Raw genomic sequence first — 19,849 nt, 5'->3', positions numbered from 1 at the left:
TACACATGCCTCGAGGTGTACACACGATGAGTGACAGGATCACAACACAAAAATATATGCAACACAAAATACAACTCAACAGAGTCCAATGTATATGACAGTTTGACGCATTGACGAATTCAAGGTGGTGGAGAATATTGCCAAGGTGGGGTTTGTTAGAGTTGTGTCGAATATGGTGTACAAGGTAGGTTACAGTTGAACTTGTAGTTGTATTGTGTTTAGATAGAATATGCAGTCATGTCCTAGTAGGACACTTGTATCCTATGTGTAACGCCCACGATGCGGCTATATTTTCCACGTGTCGAGGCACGGCTTAGAGCCATAACCGCATGGTGGTTTAGTCGCAAGTGGGGTAATCTTCACATAATCTCATGTACTGAATTAAGAAAGAGATAAAGAGTTGGCTTACAATCGCCACTTCACACAAATAACAAGCTAAGCATACATTATCCAGAGTACAATCAAGGTCCGACTACGAAACCAATATAAAAGAAGACCCCAAATGCTAGATCCCCGATCGTCCCAACTGGGCACCACTACTGATCAACCGGAAAAGACGCATAACAACGATCAAGATCTTCATCGAGCTCCCACTTGAGCACGGTTGCGTCACCTGCTCTGGTATCATCGGCACCTGCAACTGTTTGGAAGTATCCGTGAGTCACGAGGACTCAGCAATCTCACACCCGCGAGATCAAGACTATTTAAGCTTATGGGTAGGATAGGGTAATGAGGTGGAGCTGCAGCAAGAACTAAGAAAATATGGTGGCTAACATACGCAAATAAGAGCGAGAAGAGAAGCAACGCAACGGTCGTGAAACTAGAAGTGACCAAGAAGTGATCCTGAAACTACTTACGCACAACCATAACACAAGAACCGTGTTCACTTTCCGGACTCCGCCGGAAAGAGACCATCACGGCTACACACGCGGTTGATGCATTATAATTAAGTTAAGTGTCAAGTTCTCTACAATCAAACATTAACAAATTCTCATCTGCCACATAACCGCGGGCACGACTTTCGAAAGTTTAAACCGTGCAGGGGTGTCCCAACTTAGCTCATCACAAGCTCTCACGGTCAACGAAGGATATTCCTTCTCCCGGGAAGACCCGTCCAGTCTCGGAATCCCGGTTACAAGACATTTCATCAATGGTAAAACAAGACCAGCAAAGCCGCCCGAATGTGCCAACAAATCCCGATAGGAGCTGCACATATCTCGTTCTCAGGGCATACCGGATGAGCAGTCGATACAACCAAAACCACCCCTCAAGTTTCCCCGAGGTGGCGCTGCAAGGGGCTCTAGTTCGGACCAACACTTAAAGAAGCACTGCCCCCCCCCGGGGGGGGTTAAAATAAAGATGATCCTCGGGCTCCGGAAACCCGAGGGAAAAGGTTTAGGTTGTTAGGCAAATGTGAAACCAAGGTTGGGCCTTGCTGGAGGAGTTTTATTCAAAGCGAACTGTCAAGGGGTTCCCATAACACCCAACCGCGTAAAGAACACAAAATCAAGGAACATAACACCGGTATGACGGAAACTAGGGTGGCAAGAGTGGAACAAAACACCAGGCATAAGGCTGAGCCTTCCACCCTTTACCAAGTATATAGATGCATTAATTAAATAAGAGATATTGTGATATCCCAACATATCCATGTTCCAACATTGAACAATCTTCAACTTCACCTGCAACTAACAACGGTATAAGAGGGGCTGAGCAAAAGCAGTAACATAGCCAAACAACGGTTTGCTAGGATGGTTGAAAAAGGTTAAAGGTATCATGGCAATTTGAGAGGCTTGATAAACAAGTGGTAGGTAGCACGACATAGTGATAGAGCGAACAACTAGCAAGCAAAGATAGAAGCGATATCGAGGGTATGATCATCTTGCCTGAGATCCCGCAAGGAATAAGAACGAGTCCATGAAAAAGACAAACAGACGTAGTCGAACGAATCCTCACAACTCCAGAACGAAACCGAAACTAACGAGAGAAGCAACCCAGAAAGAAGCAAGCAACATGGTAAACAACCATCACATAAATATGGCATGATGCACAATCAAGTATGACGCATGTCCGGTTTAAAGAGGCATGTCATGGCAAAGTGCAACAAACAATACAACGAATTAAGTGGGTTGCATATTGACGAAACACCACATGACTTAGTTAGTTCTCTCTCATTTATGCTACTCAACAAAATTAAATGTTATTAAACATTGCAAGGGGTGAGGCAAAAGTAAACTACACATTTTAGGCAATTTAAATGAGGTCAGAAACATAGAACAACAATTCCGGTAAATCCTCATGTGTATTAGTAATTTAATGCAACATCAATTTTAAACATTTTAAATGATGTTATCATGATGCGAATGACATGTGCAAGTTTTATGCAATTTTTGTTAGAAGTTGACACGAACATGATATGAAGCATTTGTCATCGTGGCGGAAACGAAAGGGGGTGCCACGGCGACGATAACGAGACGGTGCCACGGCAACGTTCCGGTTCCGACAACTCATTGAGATGTCGGTGCAAAAGAAAGTGTGGCGGGAGTGTGTCAAGCACGGATGGTGGGGTGATCCCGGTTACCGGGTTCCCTCGAGACAACGGCATGGCAACGGGGAACATGCAAGAAACATGTCGGACACGGTGCAAACGCGAGCATTTCATACAACATATGCATTCGTCCACGGGCGATCGTTCTCGACGGTTATACCTTCGAAGCATGCGTTTTTAGGCGGACCAAGTTCAAAGCGGTGTAGGTGAAGTAGACATTCTCGCGACAGTCGTGGAAGTAGTGGTACACATTCGTTTCGGATGGGAACTTGACGAATCCACGGTCGACGGTAGTTGTACACTTGGTCTTGTCGGATCCACAGTTTTTTGGGCAACGGTAGTCGTACACTTCCGTAGATGTTCGGGGCCGTCGGTAGGGGTACTCGTGGTATTGCGATGATAGTGGTACAAGGTCGTCGGGGTACTTGTCGGTTCGGTTTTGAAGGTCTTGTTTTTGCGACGGTAGACGTATTAGTCGGCGGTAGTGGAACTTGACGGATCTGAGCTCTTCAGGCGTCGTGGTACTTTGCGTCCAAGTGGGCTCAGGGAGACTTGTGTATTTGCGTAGTCGTACATGGGACATTTGACTGCGGTCTTGGCGGCTTGAGCAGGGGCCACCCGAACTCGGCAGGAGGCAGAAAACGAAGCAGAGTGCTCATGCTCGGGGACGTTGCAACAACAGCAGCAGCCGGAAGTGCACGCGGAAGGAAGGGTCGGTCCTAGGCCGGATGCAGGGAGCAGCAGGGGAGGTCACAGAGGCGAGCTCACGGCCAGCAGCATCAACAAGGCGCGGAACGGGACGGAGCCGGCGTGTTTGAGGCAGAGGTCGCCGGATCCAGCGAGGAACTCAATCAGCGGCGATGGCGGGTCTTGGCGCGAGCGAAGGGCATGGGGGGCGGCGCTGGTCCTCTCCTCCAGCGAAGCAAGAACGACGGGTGAGCGGGCGACCTTCAGGCGACGCAGGGGAGTCCTGCTGTCTTGGTGGCGCGACGAACGGGCGAGGACGGTGGGAACGAGGTCGGGCTCGGGAGGAGGGAGGCCATGGCAGAGGAGGGCGGCGCGGAGCAAAGGCACGGTGTGGAAGGAGGAAAGGCCGGCGTGGTCCTGGTGGAGCTCGACGGCGGCGTCGCAGGCTTGCCGGCGCCGGGAACAAGGTGCAGGAGAGGAGAGGCCGGCGAGGAAGACCGGGAGCAGGGGGCGGGCGACGCGCGAGCTCCTCTCTGGTGCGTGATATGGGAGACAAGGGAGAAAACGAGCGGAGGGAGATGGGGCGCTGGGTCTGGCGGCGCGAGGGGAGAGGGTGAGGGAGAGATCGAGTGGAGGGGAGTCGGCCTAGGGTTGAGAAGGCAGGGGCCGACTGGGCCTAAAGGGGCAAATGGGCCGGCGCTGGTGGTTGGGAGGCCTGGCTGGGCTCTCTCTCCCTTATTTTTCATAGCAGAAAAATAAATGCAAAGAAAGAAAAAGAAGTGAGGAAAAGGTTAAAGAGTTTGGGCATGGGATTATTTTCCCGGACTCACAAGAATATGCTTGTTCCGAGAAAATAGAAAAGGTCATGATTGATAGATGTAAATTCAAACTCATTTGAATTTAATTCAAATGGGTTTCAACTAGGACTTGGTAGAAGGAAGGTCCAAAAATGTTCGGATTTTTGGTGGAGCTCCGGAATATGATGAAAGAATATGTGACGAGGTTGGAGACCAAGAATTAAGATAACAAAGGCATTGGGATATTTTGCAAGTGTGTTATGGTGAATTCCAAATTAATGAAATGTTTAATATAGCTCCTTAATATTGGGAGGATATGTTATAAAGAGCAATCACCATGTGAGTCCCCTCGGTTTAAATGGACCGAAGATCCATGCAATTTATTTAGTTGAGTTGCAGAGATTAAAGACATGATGGCATGATGACATGATGCAATGCAAAATATGCAATGATGAATGCAACAAGCAAAACAAAACACACCACGAAACTCGGAAAACATGGAAGGCATCTGGAGCGCCGGTCTTGCGGTGTCACACTATGCCTCTCATATATAGCGAGAGTAGACACATGATGTAACATATGCCAACATAATAGCACAGGAACGCAGGCGAAGCCGGCAGCTTGTGCTGGCGTCCAAGGCGACCGGGTGTGGTGTTGTAGCGGTATCATGGGGAGGAGCACTCATAGTCAGGCCCCGAGGATGTAGTCATATCGATGAACCTCGTTAACAAATCTCAGTGTCATACTCGTGTGATTGTTTGGTTCTCAGATGATCGATGTTGGCCTCGGATTTATTCTAACATGTTGCATTCTTTATCTTTGCATAGGTCCATCACATTGGTCCTTCCCATCGCGTACTTCGCGTACAATCATCGTTCGGCCTAGCTCCGAGAAACGGCGGCGGAGCTCGGCCATGTATGACTTGCTGCCAGCCTCCACTATGAGCACTCGCGGGCCACCTGGTCCTCCCGCCTCTCCCTTGCGCTGGCCACCCAGTTGTCCACCGGCGGCTCCGTAGGCGGCAAATATCCATCGGGGAAATTACGTCGGCCAAGGCACCGACTTAATGTCGTATGGTCGGGCCGCTCCCTGCGCTGAGTAGAAGGAGCTTAACTAGTGGGTCTTCCCGGTGTCACGGTTGTATATTTCTGCGACCCAAGTGCCCCACTGGAGTTGCCGCACGCTGTGGTATCTCGGCACCTACGGCAGGGGCAGTGCGATCTCAGGGGATGCCGCTGGAGGAGGAGCTGCCACTGATGCAAGAGGAGGAGGCAGAGCTGCAGCGTTGATCTGCGGGCAACGCGTTGTGGATCATAGGTGGGGAGCGGCGGCGGCCTCCGGTTCCACCCATGTCGCCCGCGGGGTGAATGGATGGGCGGCGGGTTGCGGCCGAGGCGTGGATTCGGTGGCGGCGGCGGAGAATTGAGTGGCGCCTAGAAGGGAGAGAGAAGGGAGAAGTTTTATTCCTCGGCCGAGCGAGCGAGTATATTTGATCCTCGTTTGTCGCTCGGAGTAGAATTTATAGTCCTCTATGGGTTTTAGGAGATCGGCTAAGTCCAATTTAAAAGAGTAAACTAGAATTTTTATTTCTCTAATCGGATCTAGGTGATCGGCTAGAGATGCCCTTAGCTTACGGAGGGGTTTGTCAGGAGCAAAGTTTCCACTTTCGAAACCAAGAAAATTTCACTCACCCTTGAATTTTTTTCAAAATTTCAGGAAAAAATTGAGCAAATTAATGATTTTTTAGTTTGGATAAGTCCGATTTTGAAGAATTGAATAAGCTAGTATATTTGCTGGCCACACACCAACCACGGAAGCCCATAGACTATGACCGAGATCCATACAGCGAGAGTAGCCATCCATGAGACCATGACCGAGATCCAGCCGTAATGGTAACAAACTCTAACCTCTATCCTTGCGTCTCGGCTGAAATCCCAACTGCCTACCTTCCTTCTAAACTCATCAATGGAGGCCAGGCACGCATGATCTTGTGCACTCAACAAAATCGTTAGCCGCCATGGGTTGTGTCATGTCCAGCTCCTCCACCCCAACTCCCTCCGCCACCGCCGCTGCCGCCGTCAAGCCTCAGACCGTCTCACCCAGGTCAGGCTCGCATGTTCTACTTCTATACATCAACGTGTACCCGACATACCAAGGGCTCGGCAACGGCAAGTGCGTCAAATCGGAGACCTTCCTCGCCGGAGGCCGCCGCTGGTACGTCGAGTTCTACCCCGACGGCCAGGGCCCGCAGGACGCCGGCTGGATATCCGTCTTCCTCTTCCTCGTCCCGGCCGGCGCCTTCGAGGTCGTCACGACGCAGGTCAAGATCAGCCTACTCGACGCGCACGGGAAGCCGGTGCCGTCCTACGGCCGCAGAGGTGGGTGGAGGTGCTGCACCTTCTCCAGCAATGAAGGGCCGTGGGGTTACTCTCGGTTCATCACCAGGGCTGATCTGGAGAGATTAGGTCACGTGTCATGGGAGAACGGTGGTTTCAGTGTCCAATTCGACATCATTGTGTCCAAGGAGATTTCCACTGAGTACGTTCCTGGACGGAACCATGATCGCATGCTAGTGCCGCCGTCGGATATCCTCCATGATCTCGGTCAGCTCCTCTCCTCCGGTGAAGGGGCGGATGTCATGTTCGAGGTCGGCGGTGAGATGTTCGCCGCACACAGGTGTGTCCTTGGTGCTCGTTCCTCTGTCTTCAGGGCGCAGCTTCTGGGTCCAATGAAGGAGAGCACATCAATGTGCGTGCAGATAGAGGACATGGAGCCAAAAGTATTCCAGGCATTGCTTCATTTTATCTACACCGATTCGGTGCCCGATGTCGACGATGCCGATGCACTAGGGATGATCCAGCATTTGCTTGTTGCCGCGGACAGGTACGGCCTCAAGAGACTGAAGTTGACCTGCGAAGAGAAACTATGCGGTTACATCAACACTAGCACAGTTGCCACTACACTGGCACTCGCCGAGCAACATGCTTGTCCTGCACTCAAGGAGGAATGCTTCAGATTCCTCGAGTCCTGTAACAATAGCATGCTGGATCTGATCACACGGAGTTCTGACTTTGAGCATCTAGCAAGAAGTTGCCCGTCTATTATGAAGGAGCTTATTCCCAAACTTGCTCGCAAACCCCCTTGTGTAATAAAATATAGCAACATGTAACTAGCTATATATTGAGGAAGTTTCCAAAGTCCACATTTAGTGATCAACTGCTGTCGACGAGGATGGGCGCATGATGGCCAAAGAATGTACTGGACTGGTAGTACTGCTATCTTTTTGCTTGGTCACGGTGCACAGCACACCTTTTTATTTAACGTTTGAGTATTACTATGGAGTCATTGATTATTTGAATTATTGAATTTTACGGTGTGCTGCCAATGAACTAGGTATCATCGAGTTTGCAGCTCATACATTATTATTGAATTAGATGACTCAATTGGATCCCAAGGTGGTTAGTTACTTCTGTTGCTTAAGGGTGTGTTTGGTTGGAGAACGAAGTGGAATGGAATGTCATGGTTCCGTGACATTCCATTCCACTAGAATGGGTTGGTTCCGTTCTTACGTTTGGTTGGGCAAGTAGGTGTAATGGAACGGTTCCATTTCAGTGTTTGGTTGGAAATAACGTAATGGAAGGCATTTGATGTCACATATATGCATAATTGTCACTAGTCTTTGTATTTTTAACACATAATAAGAAAATGCCAGAAGCATACTAGTTATTCACTCATATACATGTCAACAATCTGTCAAAACGCTAGCCTAAAAACTGTCAAAATACAAGTCATGCATTCATATTCATGCCAAAATACGAGGCATCCATCCATATAGATGTTAAAATACTAGCCATTTACGCAAAATCATGCTGCTGTGATTAGGAAAATCTACCAAGTTTCAGAACACAATAGTACGTATTCCCGAATCGATTCAGCAGCTGATTGTCGCTGCTTGCCCAGGTGTGGCACATAGATAAGGGATTAGCACTGCAGCCGGAGCTGGCAGTCAATGGCCGGCACCACAAAGTCGCCACTGAGGGACGGCAACGAGTTCACCAGCACATAGCTTGCTTGCGAGATGTAGCCGCCTCATCACGATCCAGTTTAAGCTCACGGAGATCCGCAGCAACCCGACATGGAGCATCACCGAAGATCCGCAGCAGCCCGACATGGAGATCCTCAGCGACTAGACGCGGAGCTGATAGGTGATGGAGATGCATCGCCGGAGAGGGAGATACCTCGCTCGAGAGGGATGGAGGAGGAGAGGCGGCGCACTAGTGGGAGAGATAGAAGAGGGAGCGGTGGCGGCGCGGCGATGGGACAGAGTTCATGGTTGCGGGAGTCGCGGGCAGAGGTGAGAGACGCGAGGCCGAGCCGTTCCTTGTGATTCCTCCAAATCGGAGGTACGAGTGTATTCCGGATCTTAGGGGAATATTCCGCCCGGGCGAATGGGTTGGTTCTGGCGCTTCGCTACTACCGAACATAGGAATGTGGGGCAGGCACGGGATGGACCCGTTACATTCCATCCGGTGACCAGAACCAAACACACCCTAAAGCTTTGTGTCTATCTCTATCATTCTTCTATGTGTCATCCTTTCAGCTAGCATACATTGCTCTTCTGTAATGAATTCTACACAAGAAGAAGATGGCATACATTGTTTGTCTGTAATGAATTCGACAAAAGAAGAAGAAAATTACATTTATTCGATTATCTTTGTTGTACTAATTGCTCTTCCAAAAAGATGTAGACTTGAAATCTATCACCGATATGAAGCAGGCACTATGGTGTTATGCATTTGTATGGAGCTTCTGGCTGAAAGTCTTTGCTAGTACCGAAGACTCAACGTGATCCTCCACACATCAGACATATTAAAGTATAAGTCATGAATTTGTATTAATTACTGGATGGAAAATGAGAAGATAGATAAATAGCAGAGTTAAGGATTCAATCTACTTGAACCTTCATCTCCCCAACCCAAAACCCATTTTGCGCTGTCAACTCTGAAAATTGGCGCACAACATGTGGTTTAGGTCAGATTCTCAGCATCCAACGTTAGCATCGATGATGTGTTGTATGTGTAGGTAAACATATACTACTATATTTTTTCGTTTGTATGTATACTGTGGTAAGCTTGTTTAGTACAGGTGCATCTGCTATAGTCAAGGGCTCAAGGCTTGCCTATGTATCCTAAAGATGTATCTGGCATCATCACACATACAGATGCACTTGGTACCTTTGTAGGAAGGTACATTTTTTTGCGAATAGTAGGAAGGTACATTTAACTAATGATAACTGAGCTTAACACAACTCACATGAGAGTAAAAATATGGTTTTTGTGACGAAGGTGAAAAAATTTAAAGTTTCCGTGCCCATTTGCCAAATTGGGATATCTGAAATTGTCGTAATGATTTCGGTTTTAACAAGGTTGGAGTTTCAAACTTCTTACATGTCATGTTCCACTTGGGTGCACTCACTTGGAGATTATATTAATATAGTTTTTGCAACGAAGGTGGAACAATTTGAAGTTTCTGTGCCCATTTGCCAAATTGAGATATTTGAAATTGACGTGATGATTTCGGTTTATACAAGGTAGGAGTTTCAAACTTCTTACAGGTCATGTGGCACTTTGGTGCAATAACTTTGGATGATGGTCTAGCAATAGAATTTGTGACGTATAAGTGTGCCATGTGAACATTTTTTTTTCTGATCGACATGGCATATGGCGTACTTACTTTGCATCTGCTAAGGATTAGAGGATGTTTAAAACTTCATAACAAAGATGATTGAGAATTTATAGAAAGTGGTTGCACACGAGCTGCTATATTTTATTCACAAGGTAGTGAAATATAATAATCGATCCAAATTAGAAACTAATAATTATTAAGGTAGTGAAATAAAATAATCAATCCAAATGATTAGATCTATAAATAAAAAGTACCAGAAGCACAAAGCACCTCAAACATAAAATAAATGCATTAAGGTCCATGACCACCAAACGACCACAGTCGCCACAAGAATGAGCCACCGACAGTTGCTTTCGCTGCTCCTATGTCGGAGCTGGCTTAACCTTGTCGATAATAGCCGAAAAGCCTTCATGCAAGAATTAGCGCCCCAGAGCAGCAGCCATCGCCGTTGAATCCGTGAATCGATCTGAAAAATCTGACACCAAATCTTGCCATTGTGTACGCACAACGAGAAACCCTAACCTCTCCGACCCGGGGAGCTAGAAGGAATCAACACCAGAGCTCCATTTAATCTGTCCCAATAGACGAACTTGAGGACGATTGGAGCTCGAAAGACTAACTGGAGAAAGAAGCACCGCCATTCGTCCGAACGTCGCCCCTACAAGGAATAAAACGTACCTACCTACTAGCCGGACCTAAGAACCAGGATTTTCCTCCCCGCTACCGGCTGTCGGAAAAACGGACAAAGAGGAGACGGATCATCGGCAGAGATGTGCCGAGATGGGGGGGAGGGGGGGGGGGAGGAAGGCTTTCCTCTAGTCGCCTTGCAAGAGGCGAAAGAAAAAACATAAATATATCACTGTCCAGAAAAAAGTCAACAAATCATGAGAAAACTAGAGAGAAAACATTCACGAGCCTCGGATGTGTTACTATGAGCTGGCCACATGGATATGAAGTTCGTGCTGTTCATCCAATTCGGATTGCAATCTAGCAATAGAATTTTGTGACGTATAAGTGTGTCATGTGAAATTTTCTGAAACCACCACGGCCTTCTGTACACTTACCTTGTACTATCTGCTACTCTCTCCGTTCCAAAATACTAGGTGTCATGAATAGCAGGTGTTTTCTTAAACACAGTACAAACGCAAGTGCTCATATTCACACAAGTCGGCATATCATCTTAAAATTTACGAAGTAACTGTAGGCACCTCGTCATCGACGGGAACGTCTTCTTCAACTGAATACGCATCGTCGGAAATTCTGAAATAAATTCAAAAATAAATGCGAGCATCAGGATTTAAACCCTGATGGGCCTAGGATAGCACAGCCCTCTAACCGTCCAATCACAAATTGGTTCGCAAATTAATAAATGTATAAAATGATGTAGAAGGCAGAAAATAATTGCCTCGTCAAATCAAAATTTATAGAGAGGCTGCATTGGATGAGCTACTAGTTTCCATATGGTAAATGATATAGTAATGACTACAAATTACAATCTAAAAAGGTCAATATATGTCTAGAAAAAATCTGCAAAACATGAGAAGACAGAAGAGAAAAGAGCGGCGGACATCGGATGCATCATCATCTTGGGTTGCCTTGGTCCCGAGCGGTGCAGCTTCGCCAACCCGATATCGGAAGGGTCTTCCGTATCCGTTGCGTGGCCGCCAACGACGTTGTCCTCGTGCTTGCACATGTCCTCCTGAACCATGCTGCTGCAGGGGAGCTCCGCCTCCTCGAGATCATCACAAGCATCCGTGGCCGTGCTGCCAAACACTCTAGCCGCCGACGTGACGACGACATCGATGTCGCACCTGACGATGAAGCAGTCGTCCACGACGTAACCCGACTTCTCTAGCTGGTCTCTTCCCATGAACCTAGACCGTTCGCCGATGACATGGCCGTTGAACTTGAAGACGCCCCCGAAACTGGAACGGTAGTGCTTGAGCTTGGCCGGCGCCGGCTTCTTGCCGTCGTGAGGGACGAGAGAGAACCGGACGTTTGCGTTGACATGGCTGAGGACGTACTTGTCGGCGATGCTGAGGGCGAGAGAGATGCCGTCGGCGTTGTTCCACGATCCTCCGTTGGGGTAGTAGTGGATCCGCCAGCGGTGGCCGGCTGCCTCGAACTCGCCGGACGGGGCCGCCACGCCGTTGCCGAGGAGCTTTGTCTCCGTATAGCCGTTAATTCTGAGGACATGGCTGCCGGTGGTCACCGTGGTGGTTAGGGTCGAGGTGGAGGCGTCGTCGATCATCATAGTCGATCGCAGGTAATAGGTTGTAGCGATGTATACCGGCGGGAGCTACATATATTCACACGATCACATCAACCCTGTCCGTGTAGGCGTGGGTATATATTTCGATCCGGATAGGGCTATATATCCTCTCCGACTCCGACTGTCACCGTCTTGTTGTCCCATCGTTGATGTATTTTGTTGTGTAAATCCTTTGGTAGCTACTACTCTCTTTGTTCCTAAATATAAGTCTTTTAGGCATTTCAATATGGGCGACACTAGGCGCCGGCGCACCGACCCAACAGTTGGGCAGGTCCAGCCCTAGCCGCCCGATGCAGCGATTAATGACCGTCAGATTTGTCCCTCGCTTCGTCCTCCTCATGAGTCATTTTTTCAAAAAAAATTGCAACGACCCGAGCGCCGTCGACACCACGTCATATCCCCGCAAGAAAACAACCGAGCTTGAAGCACCACCGCGGCGTTCCTCATCGTCGGTGGGAGCCCTCGCCGGCTGTCCGCGCTTGCCTGAGATCCGCGCTCGCCATGGATGCAGCTTCGCTGCCCGCACTCGTCAGAGATCTGCGCTCACCATGGATGCAACTCTGTCACCCGCGCTTGCCATGGATGCAGCTTCACCGCCCACGCTCGCCATGGATGGATCCCGCCCTCACCGTCGCGCACGCCATGGATGCAGCTCCGCCTCGCTGGTGATTGACTGGTTCCAGCAAATAGAATTGCCCGTTGTAGCATTTTTCATTGTTTGTCGTAGCAAAATGAAGACACGGTTGCAGCAAAAAAGAAACGACGCCGTTTTCACTGGTTGTAGCTCGCCGTTGCAGGTAGCAACATTTGCATAATGAACGGATGTAACAAAACCCGTTGCTAGACGTAGCAAATACCTACGACGGTTGCAACAAAAAGTCGTCGTCGCCGCCGCGGGTCACAGCTCGGCCGTGCTGGATGTAGCAATACATTATGCCAGTTGTAGCAAAAAGTGATGCTAGTTGTGGCAAAACCACAACGCCGGCTGTGTGTTGTAGCAAAACGTGACCCTAGTTGTAGCAAAATCTATACCGGTTGAAGCATGTAGCAAAACTGCAGCGTTTTGTCATCTTCTTCCAGCTCCAGCCGTCGCTGGTTGAAACTTTTTCAAACTACAGTTGAAGCTTTCATATGGACGAGTGTAGCTTTTTTCTGTGCGCGGTATCCGGTTGAAGCTTAATATACCGCGGGTTGAAGCTTTTGAATCAAACGGTTGTCGCTTTTTGCATCATCGATTGCAGCATTGGGTGGAGGAGCAAAAAATGCTTTCAAGTTCGTTTCGGGAGATGGTGGTTGCAGCGGTGGGGGAGGAGGTCGCTCCGCCGTGGCTGTAGCATCTCCGGCGGACGGTTCCAACACAAGGAACTATGAGCAGCAGTTCACGGACGGTGTATCCATGGAGAGTTTCAACTCTGTCTCGCCGGGGCGGAAGGAACCTGCAGCCAGGGGCAGCGGAGGGAGTTGGAATGAGCTGAGGTTGGAGGTAGGGATCTGCGCGGGATAGGAGCTAGCCGCCAGCGGGATCTGAACGAGAAAGACGAGGGGCTGGCCGCCAGCATGCGTGGGTGCGGCTGAGAGAGAGAGAGAGAGAGAGAGAGAGAGAGAGAGAGAGAGAGAGAGAGAGAGAGAGAAGGGGATCTGGAGGAGGAAGAAAATAAGGTGGGGCAGGAGGTGAGCAGAGACGTACGATGGGCTCGCTTGGCTTGCGCGTGACCGGCTTGTGCGTTCCGACAGCGCTCCGGCTCTAAACGTTTACCTTTCAATATGGATCACATATGGAGCAAAATAAGTGAACTACATTCTAAAATATGTCTATATACAACCATGTGTATAGTTCATATCAAAACCTTTAAAAAGACTTATATTTAGGAAAAGATAGAGTACGAACTAGTAAAGACTTGTACTCATGCTATCTTTGCTGATACTACGTGCTTGTATGTAAGAGCATCTTCAATAGAAAATTGTAGATGCAAAAATAATTATTTTTTACACCCGTGAGGCCCTAAAATGCACCTTTAACAGATGTAAAAAAATTACATAACCTGCTCCAAATGATGTAAAATGCAACACAAGTACTAGAACCACATACATTTACAGACTTTTTTGTGGTAAAACTTTCAATCTATTCATCGTCGATTATGATAGTACAACGAATACCAGAAATAATAAAAAATACATGCAGATCCGTTTTTGTTTTTGAGAAAATTATGTTTTTTGTCCCTCAAGTCCCAAAAAGTATAGACTTGGTCCTTCAGGTCTCAAAACCGGATAAGTTTCATTCAAAACCAGATTTTGACCACGTTGACCAGGTTTGACAGGATTTGACCATGTTGACTAGATTGACTGATGAACAGTAAATTCAAAAAAATAGCAAATAAATTCCAAAAAATATGGAATTATATGAGAACCAAAATTCTTGGGTGCGGGAGGTACATGTAAATTTTTGTGGTCAAATAACTTCCAAGGATCTCTAACAAAAAAATAAACTTTGGTTTTTTTAGCCAAAAATTGGTTTTTTGCCACGAGCTTCACGAATGTCGAAACACCACACAAAATTTCCCTTTCACACCCAATCATCTTGGTTGACACAAAATTATAGTTTTTTTTAAATTTGTTTGCTGTTTTTTTTAATTTACATTTCATCTGTCAAAGCCGGTCAACACGGTCAAAATCTGGTTTTAGACGAAACTTATCCGATTTTAAGACTTTAAGGACCAAATGTCTACCAATTTTTTTAAGGGACCAAGTCTGTAATTTTGAGGAACTTGAGAGACAAAAATCATACTTTTCTTGAACATGAATATATACATATTGGTACAACGCACAGGACTGTTGACCTCCACGATTGCTGTTGTTTGCCGCAGCTACTGTCGAATGACAGAAAAAGCAAAGTCCTACTGGACCCGGATGGAGGGACTAAAAGCGAGACGATTCGAATCGTTCAGAAACAAAAGAGGAAAAAAGGGACGGAGACAAAGTTAGAACAGACACCGAGGCAAGGGGCATTTCAGACATTTTGCTGAAGGGAAGTCGGCAACCTCCTTTTACTTTTCTTGAAGCAGGGTGGTCGGCAACCTCCACAGCGCATGAGTCATCAACTCCCCAGTCCCCACCACGCGTCCACGCCAGGGCACACCAAAGCATCCAATGCTCACCCCTTTCCACCCATTACTACCCTCCACCACTAACCCCCTCACAATCCTCCCGGAGGAGCGGCGGCGGCGGCGGCGGCGAGATGGACATCCCGTCGTTCGTGACGTCGATTCTGACGTCCTTGGCCGTCTTCGTGGTGCTGGTCCTGGTGTTCACGTGGCTGTCGCGGCGGCCGGGGAACGCGACGGTGTACTACCCGAGCTTGCTGCTGCGGGGGCTCGACCCGTGGGAGGGGCGCGGGCGGGGCACGCGCAGCCCGGTGGGCTGGATCCGCCAGGCGTTCACGGCGTCCGAGCCCGACGTCGTCGCCGCCGGCGGAGTCGACGCCGCCGTCTACCTCGTCTTCCTCTCGTCCAGTACGGCCAAGCAGACCACGCTCTTCACTTCATTTGTTTAACCATGCTTTTGTTGAGTTGCTTGTTTGGTTTCTAGTTCCTACTAGGTTGATTCGTTTACTACTTACAAAATCTGTTTTGCGTTTCCATGTTTTCTTTTTGTGCTTCGCCAATTAGGAGTTCATGCACAAAATATAAAATTTAGTCCTGCTGTCGTTGACTACGATTTTTATGATGAATCTGCTGTGGTAAACTGGTTTCAAGCATGCTGTATTCTGCTCTACGTTCATGCTGTATTTTTGTGCTTCGCCAATTAGGAGTTCATGCTGTATTCTGGTCTCCGGCCCGTACTCCACGTCTGCTGCCGGCGTTGCCACAAGTACGGCCGCCGACGGGTGCAAGTATCTGCGCCCGAGGAGCCAGCACCAGCTTCTCTCCGTTCTCTCGCTCGTCAAGCTTTCCTTCCCTATCCACAACCAGCACCTCAAACCAGCCATGCGAGCACGCACCTCGAACCAGCCAAAAACGAGTATCATGCATGGAGGATTGCTGGAAATATGAAATTTAACCTATTAAATTGCTTAGTCTGTAGTGCAAAAAGGCCGTTGAAAAGGCTAGGATGCATGCGTTTTCGGCCAAATATAGGTAGGTAGATATAACTAGTACATCATGCAGAGTAGTTGCTCGAATTAAAGATATATAGCATGCACATTTTTCACCAATTATCAGATCTTTTATTCTCTTGTGTTCCAGTGTTTGCAATCCTTGCTTTTGCCGGGATTGTGTTGCTTCCAGTTCTGTTGCCAATTGCTGGAACTGATAATGCCCTGGAGGATTCTACTGGCAGAATGCCGTCCAACGTCACACATTTCGAAATATTGTCATTGGCCAATATTGAAGTAAGTAATTCTCTTATTTGAGCCTAATCACCTGTCCTTGATACGTCACAACCAAACTCAGCAGTGTACTTCTTGATATTTTCTCCAGGACCGAAGTATGAGGCTGTGGGCATTCATATCAGCAGTCTATTGGGTCTCCTTTGTCACCTATTTCATACTATGGAGATCCTACAAGCATGTTTCGAATCTGAGAGCAGCTGCAAGATCAACATCAGAGGTTAAACCACAGGAGTTTGCCATGTTGGTGAGAGATGTTCCCATTCCACCTCCTAATCAAACTATAAAGGACTCGGTGGACTCGTATTTCCGAGCACTTCATCCTGACACATTCTACAAAGCAATGGTTGTGACAGACATCACCAAGGTACTGTAACTCACAAGTTTTCTTTTCTTTAGGGGAGTTGTTTATTATTCGTGACATGTGTCTTATTTCCTGCCAATACAAGATAATAATAATAATAATAATTACCGTATATATGCAGGTTGATAAAATTTTCCAAGAGATTGAAGGTCACAAACACAAAATTGCTCATGCTGAAGCTGTCTATGCAGAATCAAAAACAGCAAACAGACCTGAGGGCACGAGGCCTACTCATAAGACGGGATTCCGTGGCCTTATCGGTAAAAAGGTCGACACGATTGAGTATTGTAATGAACAGATAAAGGAATTGCTGCCCAAACTAGAGGATGAACGGAAGAGCGCCCTCAGTGAGAAACAGCAACGGGCTGCCTTCGTCTTCTTCAATAGTAGAGCTGCTGCGGCCTCAGCATCTCAGACTCTCCATGCCCAGATGTTTGATGAATGGACTGTTACAGAAGCTCCTGAACCACGTGAGGTAATATGGGCCAATCTTCCAAGGAAAATATATGACAGGCACACCAGACAGACGGTGGTCTATCTCATTGTCTTCGTTACCGTTGCCTTCTACATGATTCCCATCACTGCCATCTCTGCCGTTACAACGCTTGAAAAACTGAGGGAGAAGCTGCCCTTTCTGAAGGTGGTTGTGGACCAGCCGTTTGTTAAGACGGTCTTACAGGCTTACCTGCCGCAGATCGCGCTTATTGTTTTCCTCGCCGTGCTGCCAACTCTTCTTGTGTTCCTGTCAAAGTCCGAAGGGATTCCTTCACAGAGCCATGTGGTGAGGGCGGCATCGGGAAAATATTTCTACTTCATCGTCTTCAATGTCTTCATTGGCTACGCAATTGGTTCCTCATTGTTCAGCGCTTTGGAAAAAGTTATCAAGAACCCTACTGGGATTTTTATGACGCTTGCCACCAGGCTTCCCGGAACTGCAACTTTCTTCTTCACGTTCGTTGCACTCAGGTAATTAATGACTGTGTCTCGCTCATTTATGCACTTTAAGTTGCTGTCCTGAGCTTCTTCCAGTCCCAGTCCAGTATACGTACACATTTCTGAATTTCACCCAGCCGTAGAATATACCGATTGATTGTTGTTTTCGACAGATGCTTTGTTGGTTATGGGCTTGAGCTCTCTCGTTTGGTCCCTCTCATCATTTTCCACCTGAAAAGGAAGTACATATGCAAGACAGAGGACGAGGTGAGAGCGGCATGGGTTCCAGGAAACCTGAGGTATAACACCAGGGTTCCCAACGACATGCTCATCGTGACAATTGTGCTGTGCTACTCCGTCATCACGCCTTTGATTTTGCCATTCGGTGTTGCTTACTTTGCTCTGGGTTGGCTTATAGCAAAAAACCAGGTGAGCGAGATTTTATAATTACTTCAATGTATGCATGCATGTCGAACAGCTGGACTGACCAACCTGGGCATGTTTTTCTTTTTCTTTCTTTTTTTGCAAATAGGCATGCATGGCTTCTTGAAGAGAACAGATTTCAGAAGTGACTTAATTACCTTACGTTCCTCCTTGTTGCTAAATGCAGGTTTTGAGAGTTTATGTTCCGAGTTATGAGAGCAACGGGCGAATGTGGCCACACATGCACACAAGGATCATTGCAGCTCTCATGATCTATCAGGCTACCATGATTGGTATCATCAGCCTGAAAAAATTCTACTATTCTACAATCCTCACACCACTCCTGGTGATAAGCTTAATCTTCGCCCGCACATGCCATGCACGCTTCTATCCTGCATTCGCCAAAACCCCTCTCGAGGTGGCAAGTCAGCAGCTGAAAGAGACGCCCAACATGAGCGCCATTTACACTGCGTACATCCCTCCTTGCCTCAAGCCCGAGAAGCTCGAAGATGTGCAAGTCTTTGAAGACACTCAGTCACGCACCACCTCCAGAGCTCCGTCCTTTTAATGTAACTAGCAAAGGTGCAAGCGCTACGCACGTTAATATTTAGTCAATATATTAATTGCACGCGGATATTAGGTATGATATTATTTGTGTGTTAATCCTGTGATTAGTGCAATATTTGATATGATATTAATTACACGTTAAATACATTTAACGTTCATCATTGGAGCAGTCTAAGTCGTTGGATTGACTTAGTTCGATGGCCGAGATCAGTTGAATCTGCCCCTCTGAGTCTTTTTATATTGGTATAGATATAGATGTAACTAGTTGCGTCAGTCAAAATTGGATGCGTAACCATTCGAAACATAGGGATGACCTGAGCACCCTGTGAAGCTTCTGTTTCCAGGACATATAGGAAACTGATATCATGTGCCATGTACATGCATGCGCTGTTGCATGTTGGAAGACGTCTTTTTATATTGAGTTAACTCCACTGTTTAGCCCCTCAAGTTTCACGTTTGTGACAGATATTATCCTATTTAGCGAAATTTCTCAATTTATAACCCATTTAAGCAAACATGTGCCACATTTCATCCCATTTAGTGTTTTCCTCCCATTTGGATGCTGACTGGATGATGTAGACCAAACCTCGATCCTGAGACCAATCTGTTGTTGCGGCCGATCTTTCACGACACTCCACCACCAATAGCAACAGTAAACTCTCGCCCGCGCACGGATGTACGCGAAATAGAGGGATCCAACCTTACGGTCCAGCATGAGAAAACCAATCTCGACGACGGTACTCACGTGCAAAACAATTTCCTCGCAGGAATCGCAACAAAGAGGTTTTCTAAAGCTTCCTCCAAAACTTAGGGATTTTTAGACAGCTTTCCCCCAAAACTCAATACGGGTGTCTATCCTAGAAACACATCGTGTTTATTATCAAAATATAACATGAATTTTACAAAGAGCTAGTTTGGCTTTATATAATAGCCGCAGCCTAACTATCTTGGAAAGCAAGACTTGCTACGTACTTAAAACAGAAGGTAACACGTAAGCATATCTAAACCGACTTGAAAGATTGAAACAAAATAAAACTAGTACTAGCTTTCGTGCATGAGCTGGTTTGTGCATGCGTTGGGTCAATCTGGGTGGGCCCCAACCAATATCCTTCAAGCTCAAAAACTCCCAAATAAATGGCCTCCTCACGTACATGGCTTCCTTGATTGGCAGGAAAAGAAAGAATAATAT

At 47.3% G+C, this 19,849-nt stretch overlaps 2 protein-coding genes across 2 annotated transcripts; both read left to right on the top strand.

The window, feature by feature from the left end:
• The first annotated feature begins 5,881 nt into the window (after nt 1–5,881).
• On the top strand, nt 5,882–7,368 carry LOC123057534 (BTB/POZ and MATH domain-containing protein 2-like). The gene has a single exon (XM_044480483.1). It carries the CDS (start codon nt 6,050–6,052, stop codon nt 7,199–7,201), a length of 1,152 nt encoding a protein of 383 aa, XP_044336418.1. The 5' UTR covers nt 5,882–6,049; the 3' UTR covers nt 7,202–7,368.
• Nucleotides 7,369–15,082: 7,714 nt separating this feature from the next.
• On the top strand, nt 15,083–18,921 carry LOC123059823 (CSC1-like protein ERD4). The gene is made up of 6 exons (XM_044482337.1): nt 15,083–15,498; nt 16,231–16,376; nt 16,465–16,740; nt 16,859–17,703; nt 17,844–18,099; nt 18,281–18,921. Exons 1-6 carry the CDS (start codon nt 15,225–15,227, stop codon nt 18,659–18,661), a joined length of 2,178 nt encoding a protein of 725 aa, XP_044338272.1. The 5' UTR covers nt 15,083–15,224; the 3' UTR covers nt 18,662–18,921.
• The last annotated feature ends 928 nt before the right edge of the window (nt 18,922–19,849 follow it).

Source organism: Triticum aestivum, chromosome 3A, assembly GCF_018294505.1.
Source record: "Triticum aestivum cultivar Chinese Spring chromosome 3A, IWGSC CS RefSeq v2.1, whole genome shotgun sequence".
In the NCBI taxonomy this organism is placed as follows: domain Eukaryota; kingdom Viridiplantae; phylum Streptophyta; class Magnoliopsida; order Poales; family Poaceae; genus Triticum; species Triticum aestivum.
This window is presented reverse-complemented; position numbering and strand designations above follow the sequence as displayed.

Bases quoted from the DNA above. Each gene is read 5' to 3' on its own strand.
- LOC123057534 (XM_044480483.1), top strand. From the start codon at position 6,050: ATGGGTTGTGTCATGTCCAGCTCCTCCACCCCAACTCCCTCCGCCACC.
- LOC123059823 (XM_044482337.1), top strand. From the start codon at position 15,225: ATGGACATCCCGTCGTTCGTGACGTCGATTCTGACGTCCTTGGCCGTC. The intron at 15,499-16,230 runs GTACGGCCAAGC...CTTGTGTTCCAG, and splicing joins CCTCGTCTTCCTCTCGTCCA to TGTTTGCAATCCTTGCTTTT. The intron at 17,704-17,843 runs GTAATTAATGAC...TGTTTTCGACAG, and splicing joins TTCACGTTCGTTGCACTCAG to ATGCTTTGTTGGTTATGGGC.